Raw genomic sequence first — 16501 nt, forward strand, 5'->3', positions numbered from 1 at the left:
CAATTTATATGGTTTCAAAGATATTGTAAATACGAACAACTTTGAAAGAGTTAAGAATTCTGATTAATGTAATGTTCAACCATGGTTCCAGAGGACTGATGATAAAGAATAGGGGCAGCTGGGTAGCACAGTGGATAGAGAGATACCTGGAAACAACACAAAAAAATGAAACACACATTTGGGGTTAAGGGAATTTTGGAATTGTTTTGCTTGACATCTTAATAAAGAATTTACTTTTTTCTCATTACCTAGAAGTAAACATGCTATCATATTACTTAGTACTTAGTAGTACTTAGTTTAGTACTAAGTACTAAACAGAAGCTACACATTAATATTTCAAATCTAACTACCATATAATTTGATTTTTTTGTGTGTTTTCCTTAATTTCATTTGGTTAGTAATATCATCAATAATTCAAATGATCAGAAATGGAAAGATAGCAGTAATTTCTCTATATTTTAGTTTTACTATCTTACATTCATATATTTTTGTTTCTAAGGCAAACAGGGTTAAGTGATGTGAATTTCAAAACTACTCAACCCTGTTCAAACCATTCTTTAGAGGATGGGATTTAGCTATTTCCTGATCAATAACAATAGAGATACTTGGAATGACAGAATCAGGTCTTGAAAACTACAATCTCCACCCTACTCAGGGTAACAGGATTTAGAAAGGGCTGCAGCAAAAGCTCAAGATTTAATTATTTGAGAATATGGCCTTAAACAGACACGTGCAAAGGGGACAGACCTCTGGGCGGTCCTGGGTTAAGCTAGAGCCACCATTGGCACAGGTGAGACACAGGAAGTGAGGTAGAGGACAGCTGAGGAGGGCTTCCTGCTTTCCTGTGTGGAGGAGAGTGTGTGGGTTGGAGCCTGGTGCTTGGAGTGGAGGCCCTCAGACTGTTTCTCCATTTTGGTCACGTGAGTGATAGGGACTGATCTCTTTTCTTTGCCTCAGCTATCCAAGGCCTTGGGCCTTTGGCCCAGCCTAAGCAGAATGGGTATTTAAGCCCTATTCCCTTCTCCCCCCCCCCCCTCTCATACCTTTCTTCCTACTGTTTGAAATTAAAAACTCCATAAAAGGTTGACTGCTGACTTGAGTTTTCATTTAGGAATTACATAGCTGAATTCCTTGGCAACCTTAAATTAATATATATCAGTCTTTTAAAGTGATTTCCATATAACAGTGATTCGCTGAGGGTCACACAGATAGGAAGTGTTGTAGCCAGAATTGAACTCTCAAAGATGAGTTCCTAGCTGCCCCTCTCCTATATGTTTTAATTAAATCAATAAAGTTGTAATTAGTATTTTTCCCCTTCAGTAGCTAAAATTTTTTTATAACTGAAGAAGTTTCTAATCTATTTTTAAAAATTATTTTTATGATCTAAATATTTTTATTTGCTTTATTATGCTTTATTAAATATGCTTTATTAAATGCTGAAAAAAACATGAAATGTTTAAGTACTACTATGCTATTTTAAAATCTAATTATTTCAGAGTTAGCAACTGATAAGACCAGGTTTCAAAAAAATGCACAAATCCTATTGTATTTTTATTACAATTTTAATTCATATAAATATCAGAGAAAACTAACTGTAAAATACAATATATCTATTAAACATGTTATGAGATCATAAATTCAGAACTGAGAGTGACCTTGGAGGCCAATGAGTGAACCCTTTCTAGAATTCAAAGAGAAGCTAACAACTTGATGAGACACCAAGAAATATTCAAAGTCAAAAGACTATAAACAATATAGGAAAATGTAGTTTGTCATACAGTAAAAGTAAATGACCTATAAAACAAACCAAAGAAAGATAACTTAAGAATCATTTGAATTCCTAATGGCCATGACCAAAAAGAACCTAGACATTGTATTTCAAGAAATCTTAAAAGACCTCTTAGAATTAGAGGACCAAGAAGAAATTCTGTTACTTACCTCTTGAAAAATGAATTAATATTAATACTAATCACATATGCATCAAATGGTACAGCATCCAAATTCTTAAAAGAAAAATTAAATGAGTTATCTGGACGATTAGAAAGTAAAACTATAATAATGGGAGAACTTAATTTATCCTTCTCAAATTGAAATAAATTGAACCAAAATATAAACGAAAAAAGTTGAAGACCAGAATAGAATTTTTGAAATTTTAGATATGTTGGACCTCTAAGCAATACAAAATGTAAATGGAAAGGAGTATGCTTATTTAACAAATATGCATGGCACCGACATAAAAATCAACCATGTAGGGCATAAAAACCTCACCAAAAAAGGAATAAATGGGAGTTTTCCCCCAGGATAAGTATTATCTATCTAAATTAAGAGCCAGAATTATTTGTAATTAAGATAAGCCAGAGGCCTTTCCAAAAAGATAAAGTAAGGATGCCTATCACCACCATTACTTTTCAAATTGGTACTTTTTTAGCACCCTTTTGTACCTGCTCTATTCCTTCCTTGATCCTAAATTATTATAAGTAAGATTTAGCGATTAGTGGGGAGGTTTGGTGGAACTCGAGTGGAATGAACAGTTACTTGAGGGAAGGACCCAGTAGGACGGTATAATTAGGGAACCCAACTTCCTCTTTCCAACTCCCCAATTCTCCTTATTACCAATATTCATAAACCATTAATACACAGTCAGATACCTTCTTGGGATTTGTTGTTGGGAGCAAAAGGGAAGAGTACCTGTAGTGGCCAGACCTGCCAAAACAGTGTTAACCAAGACCCCTCCCCCACTGGGTCAAGGACATTGGGGAAGTTTGTCATCAGGTCCACTTCGTGCCAAAAAATCTGGGGTTACCTCCTGGTCTACCTGATAGGAAAGACCTTCCTTCAACTCCCCATCACCCTCTCACATCAGGGGATCCCCTATTACCTGTGCAACACCCTTTGACAACCTCACTCAGGGGAGGTGAAGGAAGTAGGAGCCAGCTCACCTAAGTTACTATATCTTAACTCTTTGATTCCTTTTCTATAAACTCCCTTTATATGTCATTATAATAACATCAAAATAGTGAGAATATACCATTCTTACAGTATGTATTGGAAGAAAATGGTTAGCTGCTATAAGCAACATTCTACAGCCGATCACATCTTTATAGATCACATGACTGATCAAAAGATAATAGAAAATATAAATCCCCATTGTGCTATTTATTGACTATTAAAAAAACATTTGATTCATCAGAGCTTAACTGTCCCCCATTACACAGTGAGTTCCTTGAGTTCCTGTGAGTCTGTCTCTTCATTTCCCAAGTACTTAGCACTGTGCTTGTCACATAGCAGAAATTTTAAAATGTTTATTAACTGACAGAGCAAAGCATTATCTTAAAAACTTTCCTCTGAGATGTCTCCCATACATATGCCAAAATCATACAAGATACCTTGAAAGATGTAACAAAGTGATGTAGCAGAAAGATATAACTTTGTTGTAGAACTCTGATTATTAATAACAAGCAAGGAACAAATTAGGTAGACATGCTCGGAAAGGATATTTGCCATATTTATGGAAGAGTTCCATTGTAGAACTCAAAGAAAAACGGTCCAGATGCTTCTGTAGGAAGAAGTCATTATGCTGAATATATCGAACTTGAAGTAGAAAGGTAGAGAGTCTCCCAGATGACATCCATAATCACTAAGAGACTTTGAAATAACTGTCCCCAGAGGAAAAATGAAGTAGAAAGAGAATTCTTATTGTCTATGCTATGATATGCAACTGAATGGACAACCTATTCATCAATACATATATCTGTGACAGACATTACAAATAGATAGTAAATTTGACCCAAAACCAATGAGAAGAAAACAGACTGAACTGCCTTTGGAAAACTGCACAAGCCTGTTAAGCTTCTCTCTCACACAAAAGCCAATATTTTTAACATCCGTGTTCTCCAGTGACTATTTGAAGATGACAAATCTTAAAATGAAAATCAGATGTTTAGGATCACATGAAAAAGTAGCATCAGATGTATCATCAGAAAGATCTATTACATGAAATAACAATGAGTTGTTAAGAACAAATGACAACCAAAGACCATATTCTAAACAAGCATCTCTGCAATGTGAAGAGAAGGCCACCAAAACATTTAGTGGATATTCTATCGCAAATATATACAAAGATGATATGCTACATTGTGAACATGAATACACTGAGATAATACCTGCACTCACAGAAGTCCTGGAGTGGATAAAGGAGATATTTAAGATTTTTGCCTTCTTGCATTTTTTTGCTTACGAGTAATTTATGCCTAGATGAACCATCATAGATTTTATTCTGGCATCTTGCTTTGAATCAGTATGAGCTGTCCACTCCCAAGTTGTGTTTCTTCCAAGCTGACAATGGTTGGGTATTATTTTCCAAAACATTCCTGCAATTCACTTCCTTTTTGTTGGTGAATTCAGACCATTAAGATGGTGTGAAGAAAGTAATTGAGGGGTCTTTGATCATGAGGATAGAATGAAAACTGGTCTGCAGGAAAGCCAGCCATTATGGAAGGTCCCCTGGGCACACAGGAAAAGAAGAAAGGGCAACAGTTGGCTCCCAAGACTTGGCATATGAGTCAGTGGGCAGAGAGAAAGTTAGATAAACTGAGGTCAGATCTGATTTCTCTCTTTTCTACTTCGGTGTTGGGGCTGCTTGAGGACAACTGGCACTATTGCCAATATAGGCCTAAGCCAGTTAAATGGAGGATATATAGTAATCCTTTCTTTAAAAATTATCAATTTCCTCATTCTTCTCTCATCCTCTCCTTTCTGATTAATAAAATATTAAAACCTACAGTCAGTCTCCCCAATTCTAATCTTAACAATATTAAAGGTATTACTTATGAAGTCTGTTTTTTTTTTAATCCATCTACAGGGGAAAAGTATATCCAAATCTCTAAATTCTTTGGTGTAGGGAACCCCAGGTAAAGAAATTCCCTTTACTAATTTAGAATGGTAATTATTTTATAATTTATAGTTCTAGACAATTGTCTGGGATACTAAGAAATTAGGTGATTTGTCCAGGATAAAAAAAGACATGCCTGAGACCAAAGTTAAATATTCTGCCTCTGAGGCTAATAACCCATAATCCATTATATCATGCTTCTTTTTTCCTCCCTCTCTCAGATATTATAAAATTCTTTTTTTTTAATTTTGTCAACACAAATTGCTTTCTGACTATTGGTTTTGATTTTTTCTTTTTTAGCAGATATCATAACAAATGCTTAAATTCAGTGGACATCAGGGGTAACACTTCTTTTTTCTAGAGATGAGACCATCTTGGTATCAGAAAGCCTGGAGTAGAATCAAGGCTCTAATATTTATGAGCCTTCTCTAAGCTTTAATTCCCTCATGTGTAAATTAGTAATAATACTATTTTATATTTAGAAGGGTATTTACTGCTATCGTAAAGGGATATTTTCTCATCCCTCAACCCCAGTTAACATAACAATATGATCTATGACGCCTTTATTAGAAGAGAACATCTCTTTAAATGGATTATTAAATCAATCAAATACATAAACTAGGTTCAAGGAGTAAAGTACTCTGAATTGTTCATGAAAACAGATACTAAATTGCTTTCAACCAACTGGGACTGGTTGAAAGAATTAGACATACCTATGTGCCTAGGAATATCAGGGAAGGGAATTAAATAAAAGGCAATGGTTAAGTTTTGATAGCATTTTGAGGAGCTAGACCCATGTGTCTATAACTACAGATGAATGTGGCAAAGGAATGGCAAGAATACTCCTGCTAAATCATTTCATCATGGTTCATCCAAGGAACAGCCATAAATTAAGGATGCTTAAAATGTGTATAGCAAACAAACACAGAACCACAAAAGCTCAAAATAATGTCTTTGATGATGCTTAGCTGAAAAAATTCCAAAATACCTAATTTAATGATATTAAATAGGACCTGAACAAAAACAGACAAGTTGCTGATTCTTTGAGAGCTAGGCTGAGAGCCCAGCAAAATGAATGACCCCAGTTCTGGTACTTTTCTAAGATTCAGCATCTTCATTTATAAAATGAATGGACTAGGTTATCAAGGTTTTTGCCAGCTCTAACATTCTATAATTCTGTAAAAATGTTTATTTTTCCTTCTCAAAAGAAAGTACAGAATTGGGATTGCAGTAGTGCTCCATGGAGCCAGAAAATGTGAGTTCGAATCACAGTTCTGACACTAAGTGGTCTGGAGCAACTAACATCATTTGTCAAATGAGGCAGTTATAGATCCCCTCTTGCTTTATCTATGATCTTATGTTTTGAAAATGTCTTCTTCAAATTTGGATGTGTAAATCTTATTCTTCTATACAAAAATGTATTAACTAATAGGTCTTGTGTTGACCTAGATGACATTTGCTCACTAAAGACTGAAAATCAATTATTTCTGTAATTGGTTTATACCAAGTTACCTAAGGATTACAACAAAAACAGGAAAACATCTGCATTTTAAAACAATCCTACTTTAACACTCAAGTTCATCTGAGATACGTGAACATGAAACACCGTTTAAATGGAAAAATCAACAAGGCTAAGCAGAGTCAGCAATTTGCTATGCACCCTTGCCCAAGAACACAATTCAACCTTAAATATTTGTGTGGGGGGAAAGGGATTGGAGACTACATGTAACTATTCCTAGCACTTTCTTCTAACTGATACATGGCCAAATATCTTTAAAATGCTAGAAACAGGCCTCAGACACTTCCCAGCTGTGTGACCCTGGGCAAGTCACTTAAAACTCACTGCCTAACCCTTATCACTCTTATGCCTTGGAACCAATACATAGTATTGATTCCAAGACGGAAGGTAAGGATTTAAAAAAAAAATGCTAGAAACAAATTGAATGATGGTCTCCTAGATATGGCTGAGCCATGTTTTCAGAAGCTATAACAACCTGTGGCATAACTGGAATCAAAATTAGACTGGCAAAAGAAGTTCTAATATACAATTAGCTTTGTGCTTCAGTTTCCTCATCTGCAAAATGTAGGGTTATGTAGGGACACTTTCAAGGGACCTCTCCCAAGTCTAAAACATGATTATTTCATTTCTATTTACCATTCCCATGGCTTTGTGTAATCCTTTATACCATAATGTCCCTTATTTGGAAGATCAGCAGCAGAGATGGAGAAATAAGAGGTCTCAGAATAAGATCTCAGAAATTAGAGAAAAACATTGCACCACAACAATCTTAATTTACATAATAAAATGTAGATTTGAAATAAAATACTTGATGAGTGCATAAAGATATTAATTACACACAAATCACTGAGAAATACTTTGGGCTCTTCTATTTAATTCACCAGGATATAGCCATCAGGAATTTCCTTAAAAGCGATCATTTAACTAGAGGACCAGAGTTTTTCCTACTGTTGATTACTGATTAAATACTTAACACTTGGTGAAAGGGCAGTTCCTTCAAGGACCCATTAACCATTTTAATTGTAGTAAGGGATTGTAATAGGGTAAGCTGACAGCAAGAGATCCTGCAAACCAACATTCCACACAAAACTCTCAGGAACTGAGGAACTGAACACACAGGCAGTTTCTGAGAACAGTTGGTGAACTGCTCTGGAAAAGAGAAAGAGGCTGTTGCTTTTCCCCTAGCATTCAGGAGAGCCAGGAGGGTTATTGTCTGGTATTTCTGGAGTGGACCCAGAGAGTCAGTGATACCCTCTTCTTTGGTTTTCTTGATATTCTGTCTGGTTTTGCTCTAGATTTCAAGTCAAGTGGATTTCAACAGAGCTGCTACTGGGACTACTGCTTGACTCAAAGAGGACTCCTGGTTGTGAGATTCTTTGGCCCTTGTCCTTGTTCCTACAAAACCACCTTAGCCTTAATTACTACTGTAAGAATTTAGTTTAGTATAATTAGAGAAGGTATAAGGGTTTTCATCTATTTTGGGTTAGAAGTTAGGTATCCCCTAATTCCCTTTTTCCCTTCCTCCCTTTAGCTAAATAAACCTGGTATTTTAGATATATAGTTAGTTTTGAACCCTTCTTTTAACCCACCTATTACATAATCAACTCATTAGAAAAGGGGGAGGTCCTTATGGTTAAAGCTAGTTGAAAATATTAATGAGTTGTAAATACAGTAGAGATTATGCTTAAATTCCATGAATTTAGGAAAATTAGGAGAGGGTCAATTATTTACAAGACTTTATGCTAAAATTTATACATAAATTTGCTATTCTCAAAAATGAAGAGCAAGAAGGGAAATGACATTAACAATGTTTGAAATGATCCATTGTTGTTAAATGAATTCTACTTTTTTGAGGGGAAAAAAATCAGAGGTCATTATAACCTAATTCATTAGAGAGCAGAAATTCTCTTTAAAAGTTATCATTCAGCCTTCACTTGTTACTTTCAGGAACATGAAGGCAACACATTGTGTACTTACTATAAAAATTTTTTTGAGTTTCCTGTGTTCCTTCTAATCTTGGCAGCATTGGTTTTGTTTGTGCAAACCTTTTTTTAATTCAATGTAATCAAAATTATCTATTTTACCTCCTATAATGCTCTCTTATTTCTTGTTTTGTGTAATTGGAACATTACCCTAAAAACTATGATCCCCAGCAAAACTACAAATCCCAGAACCCTACTCACTTCCTGTTGTTATATGGTGATGTAGACAGAATATAAATTGGGTGGAGGCCCCTCTCAAGCCCTCCCTTTCCTTCCTGTCACAGCTTTGGCAGAGTGGGAATTTTGGGCAGGTAGAAAAACTTAGTCACGTGGTTCTTTTTTGTCAGATAACAAACTTTATAAAATGTAATACTTGAAGTATTGCAGATTAATTTAAATTCTACATATAGATCATGAGTTCTTCCCTTATCCACAGATATGAGAGGTAAAAATTTCCATGTTTCCCTGTCTTGCTTATGCTTTCAACTTTTGTCTAAATTATGTACCCATTTTGACAATATCTCAATATATAATAAGATGCTAGTCTATATAGCTAGTTTCTGCCAACCTGTTTTCTAGTTTTACCATCAATTTTTGTCAAGTTCTTGCCCCCTAAATGTAAACCTTAAAATTTCTTAGACTTATGAATGTTGGAAATTTCCCCACTGGGAAATTTCATACTTGAAAAAATCTCCTACTGATAGTAAGAACTCTGTTGGAATGTGAAACTCCTTGACATGGGAGGATCCTTCTCCTCCCTACTTAAGACTACTTTAGGACAGAAACCTTTTGCTAAACAATGGAAAGGGCTTTGACCTATTGCTTAAGCATAGAAGAGGAAGTTCTTTGAGTCACGACTGATTTTAGAATTGATACAATAGAGATACTTGGAATGACAGAACCAGGTCTTGGAAACTACAATCTCCACCCTACTCAGAGTAACAGGATTTAGGAAGGGCTGCAGAAAAGATCAAGATTTAATTATTTGAGAATATGACCTTCAACAGCCATGTGCAAAGGGGGCAGACCTCTGGGCGGTCCTGGGTTAAGCTAGAGCCACCATTGGCACAGGGGAGAGATCGACAGTGATTGGTAGATGTGAGAACTGAGGGGAGGGAACTTAGATGGTTTCCTTAAAGAGAGCTGGGTCTGAGGACTGGGGGAGGAGTTTTGATTGGAAGAGGTTGATGCTCTGAAGGAGGTCTGAGAGGAGAGAGTCCTGGAGGGAGAGACCTGGAGAGGTCTTGAAGGAGGCTGTGGAAGGAGAACTCAGGAGGAGTCAGGAGGAGGATTCTCTGGAAACATTTCTTGAAAGGAGGCTCTCTTGAAGGTGGAGCCTGAGGTTGGCATGAGAAGCCTTACCTAGAGAGATCTTGGGTGAGTGATAAAACCAACTGACTGATTTATCTCTTAGGACTGAGGTCTAGGCCTTATTGGCTTGAGGCCCTTCATTCTTATTCCTTTCTTACTTTCTCTCTTTTTCTATTGATTAATCAGTGTATTATAAATTAAATTTCTCTATAAAACCCAGTTGGCTTGGGCATATTCATAAATTGGGAACATATTCCCTGGCGACCATCTTATATTTATATAAAACCAAGACACAGTAGAAAACATATTTCAGCGGTCATAATTGTTATATATTTCCTTTGCTCCCAAACATTTTAATTATCACATTTTATGGCTCCCACTCTCTTATCTACAACTATTTAACGCTCAAAACTATTTTAAATCTAACATAAATCATTGATCAGTTTATCAACTACTAGATTGCCATGACCATTTTCTACTGTGTATTGTGTACTCAATCTATTCCACCAAACCATTATTTCTTAGCCAGTACAAAATTTTGTTTTAATGATTATCACTTTGTAATATAGTTTAAGTTCTGTATTATACTAGGCTGCCTTACTTCAGTTTTTTTTCATTGATTCCCTTAATATTTTTTAAACTTTTGTTCTTCCTGGTGAATTTTCACTTTTGACACTGGTAATTTGGATTTCTTCTTTTCCTTAAAATCAAATTAACCAATGGATATTTTATTGGGGTGGGGGGTTATCCCCATAATACCAGGTCCTAATTCTTTTAGTTCAATGGTTCTTAATATCAAGTTTATTAATCTCTCCTTTGATTTTCAGGATTTCCAAATTTGATGCTTAATTTGTTCTTTTTCCAGTTTTTTTTTAGTTGCATGCCCAATTCATTGATCTGATCTTTATTTTATTGATGTAAATAGTTAAAGATATAAAATTTCCCCTATGTAAAATTTTGGCTGCACCCCACAAATCATGTATATTGTCTCACTGTCATTCTCTTTAATGAAATTATTGACTGGTTCTATGCTTTGTTCTTTTATCTACTCATTTTTTAGGATTTGTTTCCCATTAATTTTTAATCTATGATCCCACAACCCTTTATTAAATGCAATTTTTGTTGTAGTAAGTCTAAAAAGGACGAATTTGACGTCTGTGCCTTCATGCATTTGATTGTAAAGTTTTTATGCTCTAATATATGGTTAATTTTTGGTAAAGTGCCATGTACAGCTGGAAAAAAGGGTATATTCCTTTGTATCCTATTCAGCTTTCTCCAGAGGTCTATTATACCTAATTATTCTAAAATTCCATTAATCTACTTATTTTCTTTCTCATTTATTATTTATTTTCTTCTGTAATTCACTTAACTTTTGCTTTAAGAATTTGAATATTATGCCATTTGGTACTGATACTACTTCATTGTCTATATAGCACCTTTTAGCAAAATAAAGTTTCCCTGATTATCTCTTTTAAACTAGGTCAGTTTTTGCTTTTTCTTTGTCTGAGATCATTGGTATTTTGCTTTTTTTTTTATCCTCAGCTGAAGCAAAATAGAATATGTTCTATCCCCTTATTTTTACTCATGTCTCTATTTCAAATATGCTTCTTGTAAACAACATATTTGGAGTCTAGTTCCTAATCTATAATGCTACCAGCTTCTGTTTTATAGGTGACCTCATCCTAAACACAGTTTATGGTTGTTTTGCCTTCTATACTTCTCTCTCTCTTACTTCTCTCTCTCTCTCTCTCTCTCTCTCTCTCTCTCTCTCTCTCTCTCTCTCTCTCTCTCTCTCTGTCTCTCTCTCTCTGTCTCTCTCTCTCTGTCTCTCTGTCTCTCTCTCTGTCTCTCTCTGTCTCTCTCTCTCTCTCTCTCTTCCTCTTTCAGCCCCCCAAAGGTTCTCCTAAAAAGTCTGTTTACTTTAATGGCCTTTCCTTCTATCAGCAACTCCACACACACACATAACCCTTCTCTTATCCATTTTCCCTTCTATGTCCCTGGGTAAGCTAGATTTCTGTACCCGAGTGTGTATTATTCCCTCTCTGAGCCAATTCTGAGGAGAATAAGGTTCAGCTGTTGCCTGCCACCTTATCTTCCCCTCTATTATAAAAATTCTTCTTTTTTTGACTCTTTTATGAGATAATTTCCCCTATTCTTCCTCTTCTTTCCCCCAGTGCCACCATCTTTTGCAGATCTTAATTTTATTTTTTGAATCATCCTATCATACTCAAATCACACTTATGCCCTCTATGTGTACTCTTAATAATGTTTATGTATATTCCCTAATAATGATAAAGATATTACAAGTTACAAATTTTAGCTTCCTATAAAGGAATACAAACAGTTTAACCTTACTGAATTTCATATGATTTCTCTCTCATGTTAACCTTTTTATACTTCTCAAGTCTTGTATTTATTTGAAAGTCAGATTTTCTACTCAGCTCTGATCTTTTCATTAGGAACACTTGAAATTCCTCTAGCCATTAAATATTAATTTTTCCCCTTGAAGGATTATACTCAATTTTACTGAATAGTTGATTTATGGATGTAATTCTAGATCCTTTGACTTCTGGAATATTATATTCTGAACCCTCAGATCCTTTAAGGTGGAAGCTGCTAAATCTTCTATGATCCTGTATGTGGTACTTAAATTGTTTTTTGAGGCTGCTTATAATATTTTCTCCTTGGCCTAGGAGTTCTGGAATTTGCCCATAATATTCCTGGGAATTCTCTTTTTAAGATCACTTGCTAGAGTTGATTGAAGGATTCTTTCAATTTCTCTTTTACCTTTTGGGTCTAAGATATTGGGGTGGTTTCCTTTTGTAATTTCTTGGAAGATGATGGGTAGACTTTTTTTGAACATGACTTTCAGGTAATCCAATAATTCTTAAATTATCTCTCCTTGATCTGTTTTCCAGGTCAGTTTTTTTTTTTTAAATGAGATATATTATATTTTATTTTTTTTATTATTTTGACTTGTTTTATTGTTTCTCAATTACACATGGAGTCACTGCCAATTCTAATTTTTAAGAATTTATTTTCTTCAGTGACCTACAGCCTAATAATACTTTTAGAAGTGTTATTTGTGTTCATAGGCATTACCATAAGTTGTCTTGGAAAGTTCTGTTATGCCTTGGATACATATCCCAGGATGATAAATGATCTCTCTGTGGTTGTTTTTAGCTGCCACAATATCCCAGAATTGGGAATCACCATGTACAGATGTACCACATCACAACTTTCTCCATCACAGTTTCAATATATGATGGATTAGCATAAGAAATTAAATGGCAATCTGGGGAGAGTTTTGCAAATGACACATGAAGACCAGTAGATGGCAGAGAAAATGAAATTTTAGAACCTCAGAAATGCATAAGATATATGTATAATATTTTATAATGTCAATATATTTTATCTTTTCATATGATCAATACACATAATTTATTCTACTATAAACACCCCATAAAAGGAAAAGAAAAATTTCAGACTTATTCTCTGACATAAAAAGGCCAAAAACTTTCATGCAGATTTTCTAGAAGTCAGGTGCACTGTGCCCCTAACTCCCATGATATGCTCTTATCTAGTATTCCTTTCTCCCTAGAAAATATCCCATCAGTTACCTTTTGTGGCTTTAATACAACATTCTTTGGATATTCTTCAGACCATCTATCTCTCCTCTTCAGGAAAAGACTCAAATCAGTTAACCTCAAATTGTACAGTTTGGGAGTTTGCATCTTTAAATGTCTTTCAGACATCTCAAACTGGATTGTGAATAAATGTTTTAAATTCAACATTTACAAAACCAAACTCATTATCTTTTCCCCTAAACTCTATCTGAATTTTTTATTCCCTTTGTCTATTTTAAGTTAATCAATCAGGAATTTTAAAGTACCCAACTTACTTAGTCATTAACACTTAGTCCTAAAAGACTATATAAGCACCGCCCACCCCCCACCGCAGTGCTAGGCAAATTGAGAGACTTTGATTGGTTCCTGAGATGTGATAGACCAGACCACAGTGAAAGGAAGGAGAAACCAGAGACAGGAAGTGATGAGGAGAAAACTGTTTATAAAGCAAGCCAAGGGCATTCTGATTCACTTCTGCTTCCTTGGTGGTTCTTACTGAGGGAGGTCTTCCACACTGGTGTCTCTGCATTGAATTGATTCTACCACCTTGGTGGCTCTTGCTGAGGGAGGACTTCTATATTGGTGTCTCTGTGTTGGAAGGCCTTCTGCATTGGAGGGATTCTTCTACTTTGGACTTCTGTGTTGGAGATTGATTCTTTGCTGGTAAAAATCTTACTGAAGAGGCTACCATGACTCCTGGTTAGAGATCAGGACCTGAGGAAGGCTTTGTTGGAGTTGAGCTGGATTTCTTCGGATCAGCAATTATAGGGAGTTTAGCTAAGCAATATTTTCTACCTTCTTCCAATATTACCCTCTTTACTGTCTCTACTCTGCTTTAATAAAGCTACTAAAGCTCCCAACATACTCATAGTTTAATTTTTATGAACAGCAACCACAATAATTCTTTTTAACTCATAAATTTAGTCAAACCATTTTTAACCCTTACAATACCTTTACTATTATTACTATAGAGGGTAATATCATTCTCCAAGTCCTTCAGGCTTAAAACTGAGGAATCATTTTAGATTCCTCACTATGTCTCACCTTCCATATCTTATCTGTTGCCAAGGCCTATGGATTTCACCTTTACAACATTTCTTGAATACACCCTCTCCTCTCTGACACTCTCACCACACTCATCACCTCACACAGAACTATTCCAGTAGCCCACTTGTGGGTCTGTCTGCCTCAAGTTTCTTTCTACTCCAATACATCTCCTTCAGCCATTAAAGTGATTTTCCTAAATATCAATGGTGACCATGTTGAGGCATCATCTATTGTTTCCTTAGGAGTTCTACATAACACTTGTTTATTTTAAATTTCCTTTCTATCTTTCCTTAGTTTCCCAAAAAGTTAGGGAAAGTTTCCAACATTAGCTACTCAAATTGTCCAATTTTTTTAGATGGCATCCTATATCTCTTCTCTTATGGTAGTCATAGATTTTCCTTTCAAATATACTTTTTCTAAAGAAAAAAAGAAATACTAGAAGAAAGGATGCATTGCCATAGCTACCAGGCAGCGAACCCTAAATGATCTTTTCTGTCAAAATACCTTCTCCAATAGTATGTATGTAAATGCTACTATTCACATACAGTCTGTTCCTGAGTCATCAGTAAAATGTGTACTTGGATGGTTTTTTCCTAATTTGGGCAGATATCAATGCATACTTTGTCACACAGTTCTCTAATATGACCAAAATTTCTTTATATTTATAGTATAACTCATAGAAGTTAGAGGTATAATCTATATTCATTTAATAGAATGAAGTTTAACTGATTGTCTTACTTGGAGATTGTACTTACATATTTGACCTCAATTAGCATTATGTTCTCAGCTACCTTTGAGGCACAAAAAGTAAATAATGAATGAATGTAATTTTAATTAAAATTTTTCACTCTATCAATACCCTTGACTATTTTATCTCTCTTTTGACAAACTTTTGTTCCTTGTCTAAGTTTTAAGTCACTGTGCATATGTCAATCTTATCTTTTAAAATATGCCAGATTCATAATTCAACTACTCTTCAGACAATGGTTTAACTCTCTTTTTATAATTAAAATTCTTCCTTAAACACAGAGACACTTTTTAACCCATCCTGTGTATCGCTGGATAGCACAAATGCTTTTCCTACATAGTCACAACAAAAAAAAACACTTTCTCCCCCAATAGACCCGCTGTCAATAAAAAGGAAGTGTTTTACATGCCAAAACTAGACAACAAAAGTTCTCTCTCCCTACTTAAACAACAATAAAGCCATTTATTGAAATTGGGCAAGTATCTTTAACTCCAGGGACTCATCCATCATACGGCCAGCTGTTTCAAGAATAAATAACATTCTTATCAGTTTGTTAATCATCTCAGTATTTAGGCTTTAAAGGATGGCAAATTTTTTAACAATCTAAATCCTAAAACAGGTATTTATCTAAAAAATGGAAATAAGTTTACATTATTTCACAAAAGGAATGATTATACTTTATTGAGTCACGTGACATTAACAGGCTCATTCCTCAAGTTGTCTCCAAGCCACATTATTTATAACAGTTTGAAAAAGCCAACTGTGACTTCTCTGTAAAACAAAACAGAATTTCCTTTTATAATCAAGGGCTCTCATAGTTGAAGGAAGCTTACAGATGATCTGATTCAGGCCCCTCGTTTTATATATGAATAAACAACAAATCCTTAGAGGCAGAGTAATTTGTTCAAGATGAGGCATGAAGCCCAAGTGGTGTGGAGGTAACTCAGATCACTGAGGTAACATAAAAACCAGCACATCTCACAAGATGGAAAAGCTTGAAGGAAGGGCCCTGCCTGGCTAAATCCAGAGATACTCATTACAGACTAAGGAGAGCATCTTCAACCATGGCAATCCTCAAAGCCCAGCCACTAGGCTCCTTAGGATTGGCAATGTTAGTTAAGTCATAGATAGGTTCACTGATCAACAGCTGGAAAGGCCCTCTGAGAGCAGTTAGTTGAAATGCACAATCTCCACAGTAACCTCTTGATAAATGTTCTACAGACACCAAAGCAAGATAACTCCTGCTTTCAAGCCACTTAATTTTAATACAGAGAGACAGCACACTCAGGACAATGGTGAGCAAGAAGGGATATTTTGGTTCTAAACATTACTGGGATGATGGATGGAGAGTAACAGGGGACTAAACCAACACACTCC

The 16501-nt window shown here is 35.3% G+C and overlaps 1 protein-coding gene across 6 annotated transcripts in view; it reads right to left on the reverse strand.

Annotated features, from left to right (window-relative positions):
* Window positions 1-16501, reverse strand: part of RAD18 (RAD18 E3 ubiquitin protein ligase) — a 139109-nt gene that overhangs the window by 40066 nt on the left and 82542 nt on the right. Inside the window, exon 12 of one of the 6 annotated variants that reach the window (XM_016424479.2) lies at window positions 3134-4503. The exons of the other annotated variants lie outside the window; for them this stretch is intronic. Within the exon in view, the coding sequence (XP_016279965.1) occupies window positions 4401-4503 (103 nt within the window). The 3' untranslated portion in view covers window positions 3134-4400. Of the gene's footprint in view, window positions 1-3133; window positions 4504-16501 lie in introns of those variants that run through there. 6 annotated transcript variants of the gene reach the window in all.

The sequence above is a fragment of the Monodelphis domestica genome, chromosome 7 (genome assembly GCF_027887165.1).
Source record: "Monodelphis domestica isolate mMonDom1 chromosome 7, mMonDom1.pri, whole genome shotgun sequence".
NCBI lineage: Eukaryota > Metazoa > Chordata > Mammalia > Didelphimorphia > Didelphidae > Monodelphis > Monodelphis domestica.